The following is a 19308-nucleotide window of genomic DNA, read 5'->3' as shown; positions in this document are numbered from 1 at the left end:
TTGTTGGCAATCATGATTTTAATTAGGATCAGCAGGAAAGGAAGCTGGGTCATTTTCTCCTGGTCACTATAGCATGAAGCTAGGAATCCATCAAGGGGCTTTTTTCCAAGAGGCAACTGGACTTTCTGGTTTCTCTTTGAAGACGTTTCGCTTCTCATCCAAGAAGCTTCCTCAGCTCTGACCGGATGGGGGGGAAGGGAAGGATTTATACCCCTTGCAGACAGAACTGGTCACCTGCGTCCTTTTTAGTGAGTCATTAAGGTCACCTGGAGGTTTATCGGTGTCCTCAGGGTCACCTGAGTGGTGCAAATTTGCACAGACAAGCGAAAAGTCTTTGAAGAAAAAAACAAGGAAGTCCAGTTCCCTCTTGAAAAAAGCACCTTTGGGACAACCACGACCTGGATGGCTGAGAATCTCCATCGACATTCGAGCCATAGTTGTCAGAATTTCAGAATATTACAAGTTGGGAGGTTTTCTTTTAGAAGAACACAATCTTACTTAAAGAACGTTTATTTATTATTTATTTGTAAAATTTATCAGTTGCCCATCTTACCCCAAGGATAACTCTGAGCGGCTTACAATATTAAAAGATAAAACTATTCAAAACCTAATCGTACAAACACAATATTATATATTAAAGAAAGCCCTTCCTAGCTAAAAAGATGGGGAGGGAGGGAGGGAGGGAATAGGATGAGGAAGGGGGGGTGAGATCCGCTGTTAATCCATCAATGCCCCCCCCCCCCCCGTGTGATTCCCCTCCGTTAGAGCCCCGAGCCAAGTGGCAGAGTCAGGTCTTTTAAGCTCTCATGGGAGGTGAGGAGGAGGATTAAGTACTATTCATCCCTGTGGAGACACCAGAGTGGTGCGGTGGCCTGGAGATGGAGCTCTCGCCTCACAATCAGGAGGCTGTGAGTTCGATCCTAGGTAGAGGCAGATATTTCTCTCTCTGGCTCACGTTGAGAATATATCTACTGAACAAAACTCCGCATTGGTGACAGGAAGGGCATCTGGCCATTAAAACGCTCTGCTAGCTCCATCATTCAGTTGGCCAGATTGCACCTCACAAGGGATTATGGGGTCATTAAAAGATGATGATGATGATCCCTGTGGAGACGCCACCAATGAGCTTCTCTCCTCCACCTCGTTTGGACTGGTGCTCAGGATATTTGCTAGGAATGGGAGGAAGTTAAATTTGGATTAAACTCCCAGATCTTCTGGTACACAAGCAAAGATCTCTAATTCCCAAATGTTTTGCCTCATCTCTAATACGATGATTTCCTACGGAAGGTGAAGTTCTCCGTTGGAGAGTCACTCTGCAGGTAGTCCTCAACCTATGACCACAATTGAGCCCCAACATTCTGTTGCTAAACGAGACAGTCTTAAATGGGTTTTGCCCCATTTTACGTCCTTTCTTGGCACAGTTGTTAGCTGAATCCCTGGAGTTGTTTGAATAGTAACCCAGCTGTCGTGTAAATCTGCTTTCCCCACTGACTGCTTTTTACAGTGCCATTGTAACTTTGAATGAACCGTTGCTAAGTCAGTTCCTTCATGATGACTTTCTAACATTTTAAGCCTGTACTCCGGGGTGAAATGCTCCCGGTTCGGACTGGATCGCCCGATCCGGTAGCGATGGTGGTGGGTGGTTCAGAGAACCGGTAGCAAAAATCCCTACGCTGCCCCACTCCCCCATGCCTAGCTGAGCCACACGATCATCAGAGGCTTTTTTTTTTTTTTTTTACTTTTAAAAGCATTTTTTCGGCCGAAGAGGTTGTAGAAAAAAATGCTTTTAAAAGTAAAAAAAAAAAAGCCTCCGATGATCATGCGGCTCAGCTGGGATCGTCAGAGGCTTTTAAAAGCATTTTTTCTACAACTTCTTCGGCCGAGGTTGTAGAAAAAAAAATGCCTTTAAAAGCCTCTGACGATCCCAGCTGAGTTGCCTGATCGTCAGAGGCTTTTAAAAGCAATTTTTTTTACCTCTTCGGCTGAAGAGGTTGTAGAAAAAATGTTTTTAAAAGAAAAAAAAGCCTCTGCCGATCAGGCAACTCAGCTGGGATCGTCAGAGGCTTTTAAAGGCATTTTTTTACAACCTCTTCGGCTGAAGAGGTTGTAGAAAAAATGGTTTTAAAAACAAACAAAAAAAACGTTGGCCACGCCCACCCAGTCACATTACCCCACCACCACGAAGCCACGCCCACAGAACCGGTAGTAACAAATTTTACATTTCACCACTGCTGCCCTCCACTCTTCCCCCTAGACCCCGGAGCTGTTCCCAGCAAGCAATCCTCCCCTCCGGGTCAAACCTTAGGAAGGTTCATACTTGCCAACGTGGTTTCGGTCATCGTACATGCGAAGGACGCGCCTATAAACAGCAAAGAGAGGCCGGTTCAAACCCCAGGCGATGGTCCTGTAGAAATCTTTCCTTTCGTCTTTTGACATCTCAAAAATGATCTCGGTGGCATCTTTGATTCCACGGGCCTGGTCGCATGAAGAGGACAGTTTAAGTTTCCCTCCCTTGGCAGAAAGTTAAAACTGATTTTTTTTTTCCTTTCTTTTCCTGGACAGCCTCCCCAAATTTAAGTAGGACAATTCAAACTCTAATCAATCTGAGCCACTTCCTGTTCGTGCTGACAAATGGGAGGGCGGAAGAAATAAGCCAGGATTTGGTTTTGCAGGTTTAAGACGGCGGCTGAACAACCCAGGTCTTAAACTATTGCTTGGTTATACAATGATTGCAATAACTACAGGTTTAATATAAGGTTAAACTGAGATGGCAGCGATGTTTTTTTTTCCCTTTTGAAAACTAACTAGCAACCAGGAAAAGGTGCAAAATTCATTTCCCTTGAAATCAACATGGAAGAAATGAGCTGTTTTGATTTTAAAATCAAAACAAGGACATTCGAATCCGTAATCTTTTTTTTTTTTGTATAACTACAAAATGAAATCTATTATAAACAAATCCAGCTAAAAAGTTCTTTATAATAAGGTCTCTCTCTCTCTCTCTATGGGAGACAGGCTGATTAAAGAATTGGGATGAATTGGGCCTTCTTGTGCACTTTTAAGAAAAGGCTGAATCCGTGTCAATCAGGGTCAAGCTGAGGTTCAGGATGTCCCGATTTAAGATTCCCTGGCTTCATGCCAACTATTGAGTCTTTGATTTAAGGCTATGAAAAGGTCAGGCAGTCCCACTTTAAACAAAAGCACCATTCATTATTCGATTAAATGGGTCAGTAAACAGTCTGTATGCTGCTTAACCAGATCTATTGCTTTATAAGCTCCTGCAAACTCAGGTGAAGAGCATGGTCTCTTCAGGTACGGAGAGAAAGGGACCTCTCACGTACGGAGCGAAAGGGACTCGGAAGGGAGTTTTTCCTGGAAATTGGGGGCTATAAGAGAGATGGAGAAACTCTACGGAATCCCACTGAGGAAAACTCTGAAACCCATCAGACAGAAGGGACCAACGTCAGAAACTAAGACATGTATTGAGAGCAACACAAACCTTCAAATAACGCTCAATGTTACTCATCAAAATCTGAATTTCTTCCTTCGACCACATGCCCTGTTTCCACTTATGACCTTAAAAATGGAGAAGAAGCTGTCACACACAGACGCCCTATGAGCAGTTCAACTTACGGGGAACGATTAGCACAGAGAAGCGGAGGTTTATTTAGATCCACTTCTAATCCAGCAGATAAATTTTACTAATCGTTCATAGCCACTACAGCATTATTTTTTTTAGTATTAAGCTGATAGAGAATGGCGATTATTTACTTAAAACATAAGTAAATAAGATATGATCATTAAATCACAATATAGTTTTTTCAATGTTTTTCCGAGTCATGCACTCAAACACACAACAAATTTAATAGCATATGTACAAAAATGTTGGCGTTTAGCACTGATAATAAATGCCTCAAATTGGAAATGAAGTTTCTATTATTTGTAGACAAAATAAAATAAAATAAAATGTAAAGGCCAGGGCAAATGGCAAATTGTTACAAGTTATAACAATTTAGCTGTATGCTAAAAAAATAATAGATATGAATATTCATTAGCTCCCATTGCAAAAAAAGCTAGCATATTGTCCTCACGTTATTTTGATAAAACAGATGGATTCCTCTCAAAACAATGTCATCCTTTTCTGTCATGCACCAAATGCTCACAGGCCTCCCTCGACCCATCCAGAGATGCCCTCCACAAATAGAAAATGTGAGCTTGCCTTTGTTTGTTAGACAATCCTTGTCTTCTTTGGTTGTAAACCAGGCCTGACTGACGGCAGAGACTTCTTCGTTGGCTAGAGACGAGATTTCGTCCAGTTGCTCATTCTGAAGGATCTGGGAGAGGTCAACCGGAGAGGAAACCCTTGAAAGCAGGGCTCCTTCCACTTCAACAACCCCAAGGGGTGTGGAGTTCAACTCTCAGAATAATAAACCCATTACTTCGATGGCCACCTTATGTGTTTTATATTCTCAAGTCCCGCCACAGCCATGGGCCAAGATGGCATGGGACGCCTCCAGGAGTGTTTCATCTACCTGAATCTGAGTCACCGTTCCTTCGTTAACCTCATGGTCAGCTACTTCTGTGGTGGCAGTCATGGTCACCTCAAAGCTCTGGTCGCTTTCTGAAACTGGAAAGCACATCAAGGGTTAAGCTTGTGTAGTGCGATTGTTGTGAATATTCTTCTCACATGTGCACAGCAGCGACCCTCCTCGGTGAGGGTGTTTCAGTGAGTCTCTTTGCTATTCCTGTCTTGCCACCTGTCGTCTTTAGGGCCAGTTTGGTCTAGTGGTGAAGGCACCTGGCTAGAAACCAGGAGACGGGGAGTTCTAGTCCCGCTTTAGCCATGAAAGCCAGCTGGGTGATCTTGGGCCAGTCCCACTCCCTCAGCCCAACCTACCTCACAGGGTTGTTGTTGTTTTGGGGAACCTGACAAGGTTGCTCCTAGGCCTCTAGGAGGAGGAATACGTGTGTTGAATATGTTTGCTGACTTGAGTTGCTTGTAAAAATAATAAAAGTAATATAGGAATGAATGAATGAATGAATGAATGAGTGGGTGGATGGATGAGTGGATGGATGGATGAGTGGATGAATAAATGAATGAATGAATGAATGAGTGGATGGATGGATGAATGAATGATGGATGGATGAGTGGATGAATGATTGAATGAATGAGTGGATGGATGGATGGATGAATGAATGATGGATGGATGGGTGGATGAATGATTGAATGAATGAATGAGTGGATGGATGGATGAATGAATGAATGATGGATGGATGGATGAATGAATGAGTGGATGGATGATGGATGGATGAATGGATGAATAAATGAGTGGATGGATGATTGAATGAATGAAGGATGGATGGATGGATGAATAAATGAATGAATCAGTGGATGGATGGATGAATGAATGAATGAATGAATGATGGATGGATGAATAAATGACTGGATGGATGAATGAATGAGTGGATGGATGAATAAATGAATGAATCAGTGGATGGATGGATGAGCGGATGAATGAACGGTGGATGGATGGTTGGATGAATAAATGAATGTTTTCAGACTGGGGTAAGGAATAGTGGATCACTTCACCAGCCAAAGGAAACCTGACTTGCCCCCCATTTCCACAAGCCCTCCTCCTGGTCCCCCCGTGTGGTCTCCCTTTAGCAGCCCCCTCCCTCCCTTAAGCTGCACCTGCAGAGCCTTCAGAAGGAGCCCTTACTTGGAAGCGCAACGACCGAGATGCAGGGAGGGTTGCCTTCGATGCTCTCATCATCTTCTGAGGATAAGCAAAGCCTTTTGTGGGGAGGTTCGGTGCTGTCTTCCGAGTCTACTTCGTCTGCCTCTAAACGCCCGCGGACAGAAAGGAGAAGGACAGCCATGAGACTCGGAAGGGAATCGTGCCTGACATGCTCTCGTGCTGAACTGCCTACTGCAGATCATTTAAGGAGGCCGCCTGACACTCCACTGGAAATCCTAGGGAGAAATGGAGCCATTTGTTTAAGTTCCTGAAAAATATTCACATTTTAGCTCTTGGTCCAAGGTGCAGCATCCCTTTCTTTCAGAGCGACTGAGTGGAGCTGAGCGTTTACTGGCTGGATGCCCTTCCTGATGCCTAACCGGAGTTCACAGCAGATATTTTCTCTTTGTGCCCAGAGAGACAACTATCTGCCGCTACTTAGGATCGAACTCTCAATCTTCTGAGTGGGGGGAGAGCGTCTTCACTTTTAGGCCACCACACTGTTCATGCCCTCACCCCTTTTTTCAGTCCCCAGAGACTAGCAGCTAATGTTTAGTGGTGTGATTCTTCACTTACAGGAAAAAAAATAATTAAAAATCCATTTAAGGGAGAAAAAGTTCAAAAAGTCTGACCTGTTCTCTGGTGCCATACCATGCCTTCTAAAGAACAAATGGCCTAATTTTCCCCCCTTTTTTAAAAAGTGCAATCTCCAGTTCTAATGCTTTGCCCACAATATCATTAAAATGAATTTTCTTTCATCCAACTTTCATACACAGTCTAATGGTTTAAGAGTCATTTGCTACAATAACCAAACCATTATAAGGAACCACTTGTTTTAATGTATTGGTTTGCACAATTCCAATAGAAGTCATCAAACCTATTGTGCAATTGTGCAATTAATTACAATTGTGTGTAATTGATCTGGTCTTGTCCTCCCACATCCAATTCCAGCCTCAAGCAACTTGAATGTAAGAAGCAAAGTGGTGCAAAAGTCCTTCTGGAGACAAAAAAAAATGTTTTTAGGGGGAAATGGCCAGACTAGGTCATGCACCATCCTCATGCTTCAGCGATGGCTGAATGGGCGCGATGGCTCAGAGGTTAAAGGCGCTGAGCTTGTCAGCTGGAGAGCTGGGAGCCCAGGTTCGAGACGGAGCAAGTTCCTGTTCCTTGCTCCAGCTCTGAGCAAATGCAAGTAGATTAATAGGTACCACTTTGGTGGGAAGGTAACAGTGTTTTGTGCACCTTTGGCGTATAGCCATGCTGGCCACGTGACCACAGAAATAGTCTTCGGACAAGGCTGGCTCTTTCGGCCAAGAAGCGGATATGGGCACCATGTCCCAGAACTGGACACAACTGGAGAGGGAAAGCTTTACCTTTTTTTTAACCATGCTTTAGCAGTGTGATCATGGTCTATTTTGAGGGGTGGGATTCAGGAAGTGAAATGGGTGTCTTAAGGAAATGCAAGTTTTAACTCATCCATTGCAGACCCTTGATATGTATATATTTTTTAAAGGACATTCTTGAAATTCCTCCAGGAAACTAAAATTCCCAGCGACACTGAAAACTGTCTCTCCCAAATTTTATTACCAAACGAAGCCACCCGCCCCACCGGGCTGTGCAGCTAAGCCCAATATCTTGGTCTGAGGAGTGACTGTAATTTGAAATAATATGGAGAAAGCATACAGTCCAATAACAGGTGTTCTATACCATCCTGAGGGCAGTGAAGAATAAGGTTGCCTTGAGGATCTTGTGTCAGAGTCACGGAATTCACGGTTTCCACTGTCACTGTGTCAGATTCTTCTTCAACTGTGGTCATAATCAAATCTGCAAGAGAACAATCACAGATTAGCCATATGGTGCTCATCATGTACCAATAAAGGAGAACATCTGAAGCTCAGGGTTGAACTGTGGGGCCCTTGGTGCTCTCTGAGCACGGTCGTTTCCCTCTCGCAGACACGTCATTATCCAAAATAGTTAGTCTGCTAGCACGGATGATGAATGAAACGTCTGCAAGAAAACAACCAAGCTCAGAGAGCACCAAGTTACTTACTTTGAACCTGCAACCTACTTATTTAGCTTGGAATCAAAGTGGCCCTCAGTACTTCATGCGCAGTAAGTAAAACAGCCGTGCTATTGACCTAGACAGAAAACATCTGCTCCTCGTTGGGTTAATGGGTGGCCTTTTATTTCTTGAACCTTCTCACTCGTATCTTCAAAACGAAACACTTCTCCTAAGACCAACGAAGAAACTCTCAGTCTTCAAGGAAGAGAAAGTTGAGGGACAGGCTCAGAGAAATGCAAGGATTCTGGAGAGCATCTGGTTGACCATCCCAGGGCGTCCATGAGAGAGGGCTCTCCCGCCTGAGTTGAAGCATCTCCAGGGAAGGAAGGTTCATCGGTTTCTGAGGCAGTTCAGTTCCCTTGCTGATCATCTCTTGCCATCAAGGAATGTCTTGAAGCAGAGTCATGGCAACTGGACTTCTTCTCTTGTTGGCTTGAAAACGTTTCGCTGCTGATCCAAGTAGCTCCTTCAGTCTGAGGAAGTTGGTTATATATATGTCCCCCATTTCTTATGCTGCTCTTTCATCAGTCCCCAGGGAGATCAAGACCACTTCACAGGAGCACCAAGGAACCCACCTAGGAAAAAGGATTTAGGAGTTGGAACATCCCAATGACTCTCTGCCTACCCACCTAACAAGACTCTAGCAAGATTCGGGGAGAAATGAAATCTCCCTGGAGGACATATATGGGTCTCTCCTCACCCACGTGCTTAGGTTGAAGAAGGAACGTGGAAGAACAGCAAAATGTTTTGAACCTGCAAGGAAAGAATTCCGGATGCCCTGCCTCAACTTCCAGACAACTCCGCTGGATGACTGAGAATGTTCACTGACCATCAAGAATGTTTTCCTGACGTTCAACCAATCTGCTTTCTTGCGATGTTCTGCTGGTCTTGTCTCCAGGAGCAACTTTCAACAGCTCTCTACCTCTTCTTCTACATTCAGATACTGGAAAATGGCTCCTGGGTTTCCCCACCCCACCCCTATCTTTATTATTATTATTTTAGTTTGTCAAGCATATATGAGAAAACAAGTATGACATTACATATAAGCGTATAAGTATAAACAGGTATTAAGTATATACATTGTAAATGAGTAAGAATAAATGGGGACAGTAGGACAGGGACGGTAGGCCTGCTGGTGCACTTATGCACACCCCTTTACGGACCTCTTAGGAATGGGGTGAGGTCCACGGTAGGCAGTTTGAGGTTGAAGCTGTGAGGGTTTGAGGCTGTAACAATGGAGTCAGGTAGTGAGTTCCAGGCACTGACCACTCTGTTGCTGAAGTCGTATTGTCTGCAATCTTATAACTTTGGTTTTTATTACTCAAATCAAAGGCTTTGTAATTCATCCTGCTGAGATTCATCTTGTTGGTGGCTGCCCATTCTTTTGTTTCATCAAGTTGAGGTCCTCAAGAATCTTGATAAATGTGGTCTAAGGCCTTTTGTTATTTTTGCTGTCCTTCCTGTATGTCAGCCGTGCGAGGTAGTCCAGACAAGAAGCACCATAAGCAGCACAGGTCTACCTTTATTGTACATTAATGGACTCTTGTAAGACTGAAAGTATCTCTCCCCTTTTACTCTCCGGAAAGCTACGGAGGGTCCCTTCCGACATGCCTCCCATGCCTCTTCTCCTTCTGTGACCTGAGAAATCTTTTACACGCTGGTTATCCAGACTGCGAGTCTCCCTTCGGTCTTCCAAGCTCATCCTCACGTACCATTAGCCTGCCTTTGTGACATCTGCAAATGTGTTGCGTTCTTGACTTGGCTAAGTGCGGATGGATGTGTGCAACTGAGAAACAGCAAATGTGGAGAGAAGAGCTTTACTGTTACTTTAAATTCACCGGGTCACTGTGTGCTCCGAAGAACCTGTTGGGCCTCGTTGTTCAGTTGAAAGTGATTTTTGTGTGTCCCTTCCTTTTCCTGGCTATTGACCTGAGTTGTGTGCCTGTGTTAGACACACCTATCTGGTACACCCAGCAAGGGGTGGGGGGAAGGCTTACAAGACCCATGTGCCTCAACAGGCAGGGATAGTGTGAATGCAACCAGAAGTTGAACTGTGGAGTGCCCCAACACACCCAGAATTTTTAATTTAGCTCTTTCATGATTGAAAAAAAACGGAAACCACCCAGAGATGAGATTAATGTGTGCGTCCTGAAAACCCTCACAGGAGACACATGCCAGACTCCTGGCGATGCCTTCCTTGCTCAGCAGTTTTGACAAAAATAAGAGCAGGCCAGTAAGTGAATAATCTATTGGGGGTGAAAAAAGGAGGGCTGGAAAGGGCGACCCTAAACAGGCGCGTCTTCCTGGAGGAGAGGACGAGGTGATCCTGGCACCACATCGGTTTCTGTGCTCAGCTGGAAAAAAAACCAACTCAGAGGAAAGGAAGATTTGGGGAGAGGGAAAAGTGCCTCCGTGCCATGACGTTGAGCATCACAAGCCTGAGCTATGGCACATGGCGACGCCTGCTCCGTCGTTGCCCCCGTCAGGATGACGGCCAAAACTCAGGGCAGCAGGAGAGAAGGACCACCGCTCCTAACAGGCTGTTTGGGCTGCGCTGCCAACTGCTGTGTTTTCTTGGACCGGAAGAGCCCTCCAAGGCCCCTTCCAACTCCGTTATCCGGTCATTCTTCTGCCCTTTGCATGGTGTGGAACTCCCGAGGGATACAGGAAGACATCTTGGATGCGTAAAATATGCCGTCCCGGAAGGTTCTGACCTGCAAATGTTTGGATCTTGAAACTAGATGCACAACCTATTATGGAAGTAGTGGAATCCTGGAACTCTTCGGACGTCAGGAAGGTTTGATTTCCAAATTGGACCCTTCTGGACCGTTTAGAAGGCGACTGAATTGTTTCCACCTCCCTAATGTAGATACATTTCTAAATATACCATTAATTCCCGCTGCCTGTTGACTCAACGCGCTCCTTTGCCTAACCCCCACGGAGGCCATTCTCGCTCCAGGGTTCCCTAGACCTGTGGCGGTTTTAATGGGAGCTGCAAACCAAGAAAAGGTTTTGCTTTGCTAACTGAAGTATCCTGTCTTGCGAGGCTCACTAGCTGAAGTAGAGTACAGGCAGTCTTTGACTTACGACCACAAGTGAGCCCAACATTTCTGTTGCTAAGTGAAGCAGTTAAGTGAGTTTTGCCCCATTTTATGACCTTTCTTGTCTCAGCTGTTAAGTGAAGCACTGCTGTTGTTAAATTAGTAACCCTGTTGTTAAGTGAATCTGGCTTTCCCCATTGACTTTGCTTGGGGATCACGTGACCCCTGGGACACTGCAACCGTCGTAAATACGAGTTAGTTGCCAAGTGTCTGGATTTTGATGACGTGGCCATGGAGGTGCTATAATGATTGTGTGAAAAAATAAGTCCCTTTTTTCAGTGCGGTTGTAACTTTGAATGGTCACTAAATGGACTGTCGTAAGTGGAGAACTACCTGTATATCACTACAATATCCACAGTGTTCCGATAATGAGATTTTCTTTGTCCTGCATTGCTCATTGTTACCCCCTTGCCTACAACTCAGTTCCAGCAAGCTGGCCTTTAACTACAATGCACATTTCAACCGACATATTTAAATGTAACAGAAGATAAAAAACAACAACAACAAATAGTCCTCTCCATCAATCTGTTTTCAGAGCCCACAAAAAGCTGTTGCAGCTGATGGCACCTTTGAAATTCAGCACGGAGCCAAGTTTTGATGAGCGGAGTTGATCTATCTGAGAACTAAAATGCATTTTGAAAGACTATTATATATTCTGTGCAGGTGTAAAGTGAAAAGAAAATACAGTGGAAGAAAACAGACATTTTGAAACATAGTTTTTATTTGTCAAAGCATTAAAGCAAGTAGCATACTATACGTAAACATACCAACTGAAAAGATGAAGGCACTTTATTTCAGAGCATTAGTGGTAAATATCCATATATCTACTTTTTGTTTTACAATGTCATGGTTTGGTTGTCGATTGTTCTCTTGGGAAGATCCCAATGTTGTTTATGAAACAGAAAAATCCTACACAAGAACACCCAGCTGCCCTAATAACTCAAAACCTCTCAGCATGAATCTTAAAACAATCAAATTCAGGAGAGGATTTATGTTAAAATACCACTGACATACGAGAACATCTTTTAGTCTCAAACCACAAACTTCAATAATTCAGTACCCCAAGATTTTGCAACAGCAGGAAATCTTATATAGTGTGTGGGGAAGAAAGAAAGAAAGAAAGAAGGAAGGAAGGAAGGAAGGAAGGAAGGAAGGAAGGAAGGAAGGAAAGAAAAGGAAAGGAAAGGAAAGGAAAGGAAAGGAAAGGAAAGGAAAGGAAAGGAAAGGAAAGGAAAGGAAGAAAGAATGAATCATCAATGTAGGCAGAATATGAGAACGTTCATTTGCTGTAATGTAGGTATGGTTTGTAAAATTACCATTTTATATTTTACGCACTGGAGACAAATTCCTTGTGTGTCCAATCACACTTGGCCAATAGAGAATTCTATTTCTATTTCTCATACACATACACACATGTACACACAAACATGTGTATACACACACCCACGCCCAATGCTTTTATACATCATCATACCAAAAAACAGTTTATTAGATTTGTGACCCTCCCAACTCCCAATGGCTCTGGCGATCTGAGAACAATCAAAGAAATAATATAAAATAATATATTTTTAAAAAATCGAAGATAAAGATAACAGGTGGCAATGAAATTGCCAAAGGCCTGGGAATTTTAATATCATCCCTCTGTCATCTGTATATCTACCATGTACCTAAATTCATATATGTATATATATATATATATATATATATATATATATATATATATATATATATATATATATATATATATATATATATACATACATACATACACACAAACATATATACATAATATCTGAATTCATATATATGCATATACATATATATGCATAGATGCACACACACACATGCAGATGCACGCACACAGACATATACAAACACATACAGACACACATAATCATATCTAAATTCATATATATATATATATATATATATATATATACATACATACAGATGTAGACACACACACACACACATATATATATATATATATATATACACACACAGAGTATCTACATTCATATATATACAGACATATATATGCATACAGATGCATATACACATATACAAACACATACAGACACACATATAATCATATCTAAATTCATATATATACATATGCATACAGATGTAGATACACGCATGTATATATACACACATACATAGTATCTGAATTCATATATATACATATACATATATATGCATACAGGTGCACATACACACACATATACACATACACACACATATATAATCATATCTAAATTCATACATATACATACGCATACAGATGTATATATATATATATACATACACACACACACACACACACACACACACACACACACACACAGAGACATAGATGTAGGCAGACCCTCCCTAGACTTGACTGCCAGGGTACGTGTGCTGTGGTTGGAAGGCCATTGGTTCTCTAGTGAAGCCCCCCCCCCTCACAAGAGACCCCCTCCCATACACCCTCCCACCCACTGCCCAGCCAGGCCTCCCAACCCTGTGGAGCCCCTCCCCTCCCAGGGCCCCCGCCTTGCATCCCGCAGGCCCGTCCTCCCGACCTCAGGGGGGCCCCTTTCTGAAAAGCCCCCCACAGGCTCCCCCGGGGGGGGGAGAGAAGCGAGGGAGGGAGGCGGGTTCGAAAGAGGCGCCCACCAGGGTCCGTCCTTGCGTGAGGGAGGGGGAGAGAGAGGGGGAGATCTATTCCGTGGGGGGAGGGGGGGAAAGAAAGCGCCCCACCACCACCGAGCCCCCTCTTTCCCCTCCCCCCTCCCCTCCCCTCCCCCCCCGTCCGATGGGCGCTTCCAGGCACTTACTTCCTGTTTTGGGTCCGGGCACTTGAGAGGCCAGGATGGAGGCTCCGAAATGCCAGGATGGAGAGGCGCCCGCCCGCCTCAGACACCGCCGCGACGCCGCCTCCCTCCCTCCCTCCCTCGCTCGCCCCAACCACCAGCACCAGCACCACCAACTCCACCGGCAGCAGCAGCAGCAGCAGGCCGCGGGGCGGAAGGGGCGGCGCCGGAGGAGCGGGCACAGAGAGCCCCGGGCAGAGCGGACCGGAAGCTCCCCACACACATCCCCTCTAGCCACCCCCACCGCCCCTTCGCATTGTCTGCTCCGATGGCCGCCTTCGTTCTCCTTATTTCCCCCTTCCTCCCCCCCTTCCTTTATTTCCTTCGCCTGAGGGAGTGGGCCCAGGGTGGGCTTCAGCCTTGAAAGGGATTTGGACCTGGCTTTCTCTCTCCCCACGGCTGGCTGTTTAAGAACCGACACCCCCCGCCCCCCCCTCTGGACTTGTGTGGTCTGGTCTGCGCTTGGACGGGGGGCCACGAGGAGATCCCAGTTGGAAGAGAAATACCCTGGAAGAAGGCAGTGGACCCTCTCTCCTGTATAAAAGACCCCCCATGCCTGGAGGCTTTCAATGAATGTGTGATTCCCTGTAGATGACATACGCCTAATAATAATACTAATAATAACAATAACAATAATTAAAACATTGACAGCAGCAACAACAATAACAATAACAGGACTCTGGCAGCAACCCATATCAACCATTAGCACCAGTCAATGGTATTTGGGACACATTTTTGAATGTTCAGCTGACTGAGTTTCATGTTTAATGAATAAAAGATGATGATGATGATGATGATGATGATGATGATGATGCTATGCCTGGGGTCTCCAGGTATAGCTTGGTAAGCAGCCTTTAATCATTTAATGATTAAATTTACGTAGCTGCCCCTCTCCCTACTGAGTTTCCAGGCTTGGAAACTCCTCAGTGGGAGAAAAAAGCTGGTTCTCGTTCAAAATGTTTGGGTGGAGATGCCATTATACTGTGAGAAAGTATGCATTTAGATTCCGGAGTATAAAATCTATGCATGTCTACGCTGGAGTAAGCCTGTTACATGCAATCATCTTGTTCCCAGTTAAGTAAGAAACACAGTTTTAATAAACTGCAAACAGCAGACAGGCGTGCCACATATTTTTCAAACCATTTTATTAAGAATTAGAAACAACAAAAAATACAAAACAGGAAAATACCAAAAAAAAAAAAAAAAAGTGTGGATGTGAAATAAAGAAAAAGGGGAAAAAGGAGAAAAAAACCTTTCCTTTCATCCCAGCAGACAAAAACAATTTTAATAGATTATCGCCCTCTTTAAAGAAAACTTAACTTCTCCCATAGCTCATCTTTTAGATAAGGAAAACAAGAGCCAAATGGTATATTGATCAATCTCTGTCAGCAGAACTTGATGAAGGGCAACCGGATGTGACTCTTCCCTTCTTTTAACCCTGATTGAAGAAGCCAGTCTGATATTAATCAGAATAGAACTGAAAGGGACCTTAGAGGTCTTCTAGTCCAACCCCTGCTCAAGCAGGAGATCCTATACTATTTTGGACAAGTGACGATCAAGTCTTTTTTTTTTGAAAGCCTCTAGTGATGAAGCACCCACCATTTCTGAAGGCAAGTTTTCCCACTGGTTATAAATGCTGCCTGGTATTTTTGGAAATTATTCTTTAACCACTTCAAAAAATAAATCCTCCCTTTGCTTCTCTTGCTCCAGCATCCAGTGGTGACTCTCCTTGCAAAAGTGGTCTTGCCAGCCGGAAAAAGCCAGGAAATGTCTGGACATGCCATCTACTATTTTCTGTGAGTAATTCCTGATTGACTCTCTCTGGTTACTCAATGTTTTTACTATGATTACTTTCCTACAGCCTTGTAACCACCAGATGGCTCACATCTCCACATTTTGGCTTTTCAGCTCCGTAATTTCCTAAGAGGCCTTTTGGATTCTTCTTTTATTAAGGTTCCATTATTGAGAATAAATGTGCATAGTGTCACACCTGTTGTCCATAGAACTGTGCTATCTAAAATTCTTGGTATCGAGCACCTGGCCTGGCATGCAGGAGGGATCCAGCATAGAGGTAGGGACAGGGATGACCCACCTAAGTTCCTTGGAGCCTTATCTAATTGCTCCCAGGAGTAGCAATAGCAATAGCAATAGCAATAGCCCCTTATACCGCTTCACAGAGCTTTACAGCCCTGTCTAAGCGGTTTATTGTTGCCCCCAACAATCTGGGTCCTCATTTTATCGACCTTGGAAGGATGGAAGGCTGAGTCAACATTGAGCCAGTCAGGATCGAACTCCAGATTGTGGGCAGAGTTAACTTGCAATACTGCATTCTAACCACTGCACCACCATGTCTCTATCATCTGTCTGTCTGTCTGTCTGTCTGTCTGTCTGTCTATCTATCATTATATCTATCTATCTATTTATCTATCTATCTATCATTATCTATCTATCTATCTATCTATCTATCTATCTATCTATCTATCTCAGTAACAATAGCAATAGCACTTAGACTTATATATCGCTTCACAGTGGTTCTCAGCCCTCTCTAAGTGGTTTACAGAGTCAGCCTCTTGCCCCCAACAATCTGGGTCCTCATTTTACCCACCTCAGAAGGATGGAAGGCTGAGCCAACCTTGAGTTGCTCAGGATCGAACTCCTGGCAGTGGGCAGAGTTGGTCTGCAATGCTGCGTTCTAACCACTGCGCCACCATGAGTAAGTTTTCAGACCGGGGAGATTCCTGCATTATAGGCAGAACATAATAAAGTAGGTAGTCTGAACTCTGCATACCTGGGTCTGGTTGTTTGGGCCTGACATTTCTTGACTTGCTGAAAGGACCACTCTGTTTTCTGCTTGCATGTTGTTTATTTATTTATTAATTAAATTGATAATGCCACCCATCTCACCATGGAGGGATTCTTATGTTTATTGTACTGGATTGCTGTATCACACCAGCCTTTGAGGCATGCTTCTAGATAAACAAATGTGAGACACCAATAACAAAATGATAAGGGTTGCCTTGTCCAACACAGGAAAATATCCAGTAGCACAAACATGTTTACTATTATGGTACTATTTTCTTGGTTGTTGTTTTTTTTAAAAACAACCTTCACAGACCAGCCTATCGGTCTGTCATTTCCTGGTGGTCTCTCATCCATTCATCCAGCAGGGCTACGTATCGTTTGAAAGCGATTCAGAACGTGTTCTGCAGATATTGTGCCACATCATAATAGAAAGAAAATTCCTGGTTTTGTCTGGATGTTGATTTTTAAAATAATCTGCCTTGTTGTAGGCCTTTGTGTTCGATATATATATTTTTTTCACAAACCCATCATGCATGGGAAAATGTCCTTCACGCTTTTCACACTTTTGACAACGATTTGAATATCCTTCTGCACCTTTCCCCCCCCCCCCCCCCGTTTCCAAAGCTGGACCTGCTTAGCGCCTGTCAGTTTAGCATTGCCACCCACAGAAGCTCACACATAAAACTGCAGTGGGATGTTGCATCCTGATCCGGATTTTTTTCCTGCAGAATGTGCTTGCTATTTTTGGAAACAACTCAGTGGGTTGGGCTTCTTCAGGACAGAATGGACAGTGTCCTAGTCTAAGAGACTGTAGATGATCTATGTAGCCCCTTCCCTGCATTTGGGCTCATTTCACTTTTTATTAATTCCACCTCCACTAGTTTAAAATCTTGGAAGAAAAAAAAAAGTTACAGAAGTTTTTTTTTTTAAGCAAGTGAGGCTGTCCCAGAGAAGAGGGGGCCAACCTCTCCTCCAAAGGCAGGACAAGAAGCAACGGATGGAAACCAATCATGGAGAGAACCAACCAGGAACCAAGGAGAAACTTCCTAACAGTGAGGACAATCAGTCAGTGGAAAGACTTCCCTCCAGAGGTTGTGGATGCTTCATCGCCGGAGGTTTTTAAGAAGAGATTGGACAACCATTTGTCTGAAGTGGTACGGGGTCTCCTGCTTGAGCAGGGGGTGGGGCTAGAACAGAGATCACCAACTGGTGGTCCGTGGAGCACTGGTGGTCTGTGAGAAAATTTTGGTGGTCCGCAGAAAAAATATTTTTTTATATTGCACTAAATCAGGGGTCCTGAAACTAAGGCCCCTGGGCCAAATGCATGCCATGAACGCTTGTGTTGCTGCAGAGAGTCTCCCCCTTCGGGGTCTTTTTGTGTGGGTTGGAGAGGGCAGAAATTCTGACTTGGGGTCTGCTTCAGCCTCCTGGGGGAGGGGGCTTTGGGCGAAGGCTGGAGGGAAGTGCCACTGGTGGCGAAGAGCCGGAGAGCCTCGTTCCAGTGGGACTGCCTCATGGCCTGGAACTGGCTGACCATCTCAGCCCGCTGAGCCTCCAGGCGCCTCTACCTGGCCTTGCACTCCTGCAGGTCTTCCCTGTACTTGGAAAGCCTATGCTCCTAGTCCTCAGTGAGGTGCTTCTGCTGAGCCTCCTTCTTGGCCACATCCAATTTGAACTGAGCTGTTTTGCTAACTCTTTCTCATGGAGGCTGCTTAGCTTCAACAACTGCTTCCTGTTGGGGCCCTAAGGAGCCCGGGCGGGCAAGCGAGGAGTGGGTGGGACGGGTGAGTAGAGGCTTTTGAGGTGCCCCTGGATGTGAGTGACATTGAGTTGGCCACGCCCACCCAGTCACATGACCACCTAGCCACGGCCACCCAGCTGGTCATTAGGCAGATCGTATTAGTGGTCCATGGGATTTAAAATTATGAATTTAGTGGTCCCTGACGTCCAAAAGACCTCCAATTCCCTTCTGTTATTCTGTCATTCTCACCTGTAAATAATTCTTCCCTGCCAAGAGAGGAGTGGGGGTCATTTGGACTGTCTGCCACAGTTCCTCCTTATTTCTAGGTTGAATCTCTCCTTGATCAGTTTCCATCCATTGTTCCTTGTCTGGCCTTCAGGTGCCTTGGAAAATAGCTTGATCCCCTCCTCTCTGTGGCAGCCCCTGAGATATCGGAAGAGTGCTATCATGTCTCCCCTGGTCCTTCTCTTCACTAGGCTAGCCAGGCCCAGTTCCTGCAACCGTTCATCGTATGTTTTAGCCTCCAGTCCCCTAATCATCCTGGTTGCTCTTCTCTGCACTTTTTCTAGAGTCTCAACCTCTTTTTTGTAGTGTGGTGACCAAAACTGGATGCAGTACTCTAGATGTGGCCTTACTAGGGCTTTATAGAGTGGTGTTAGTTCCTCACTTGATCTTGATTGAATCCCTCTGTTAATGCAATTCAGGATCGCGTTGGCTTTTTTGGCTGCCACTGCACACTGCTGGCTCATATTTAGCTGGTTCTCCACTGACCCCTCTCACAGTCACTGCTATTATTATTATTATTATTATTATTATTATTATTATTATTATTATTATTATTTATTTATTTATTTATTGAATTTCTATACCGCCCTTCTCCCGAAGGACTCAGGGCAGTGAACAGAATAACATTTCATATACATATAATAATTTTTTTTTTAAACAGTAAATAATATATTGAGTCAACTTGGTGTATCTGCTAAGACCTTGGCATAGAATTTAGATGTTTCTG

At 44.2% G+C, this 19308-nt stretch overlaps 1 protein-coding gene across 2 annotated transcripts in view; it reads right to left on the bottom strand.

The window, feature by feature from the left end:
- Positions 1-13828, bottom strand: part of DMTF1 (cyclin D binding myb like transcription factor 1) — a 28131-nt gene extending 14303 nt beyond the window's left edge. Inside the window, exons 1-7 of one of the 2 annotated variants that reach the window (XM_070947070.1) lie at positions 13718-13828; positions 7443-7559; positions 5718-5840; positions 4530-4624; positions 4217-4331; positions 3497-3573; positions 2318-2475 (exon numbers count right to left, since the gene is read on the bottom strand). In XM_070947070.1, the coding sequence (XP_070803171.1) occupies positions 2318-2475; positions 3497-3573; positions 4217-4331; positions 4530-4624; positions 5718-5840; positions 7443-7551 (677 nt within the window). In that variant the 5' untranslated portion in view covers positions 7552-7559; positions 13718-13828. Of the gene's footprint in view, positions 1-2317; positions 2476-3496; positions 3574-4216; positions 4332-4529; positions 4625-5717; positions 5841-7442; positions 7702-13717 lie in introns of those variants that run through there. The other variant, XM_070947069.1, reaches the window with a different exon arrangement.
- Positions 13829-19308: the final 5480 nt, after the last annotated feature.

Source organism: Pituophis catenifer, unplaced genomic scaffold (assembly GCF_029215685.1).
Source record: "Pituophis catenifer annectens isolate HBS135680 unplaced genomic scaffold, rPitCat1.0.hap2 SCAF_7, whole genome shotgun sequence".
NCBI classification, from domain to species: Eukaryota; Metazoa; Chordata; class Lepidosauria; order Squamata; family Colubridae; genus Pituophis; species Pituophis catenifer.
Note: the sequence above shows the minus strand (reverse complement) of the source record. Positions and strands in the feature narration are given on the sequence as shown.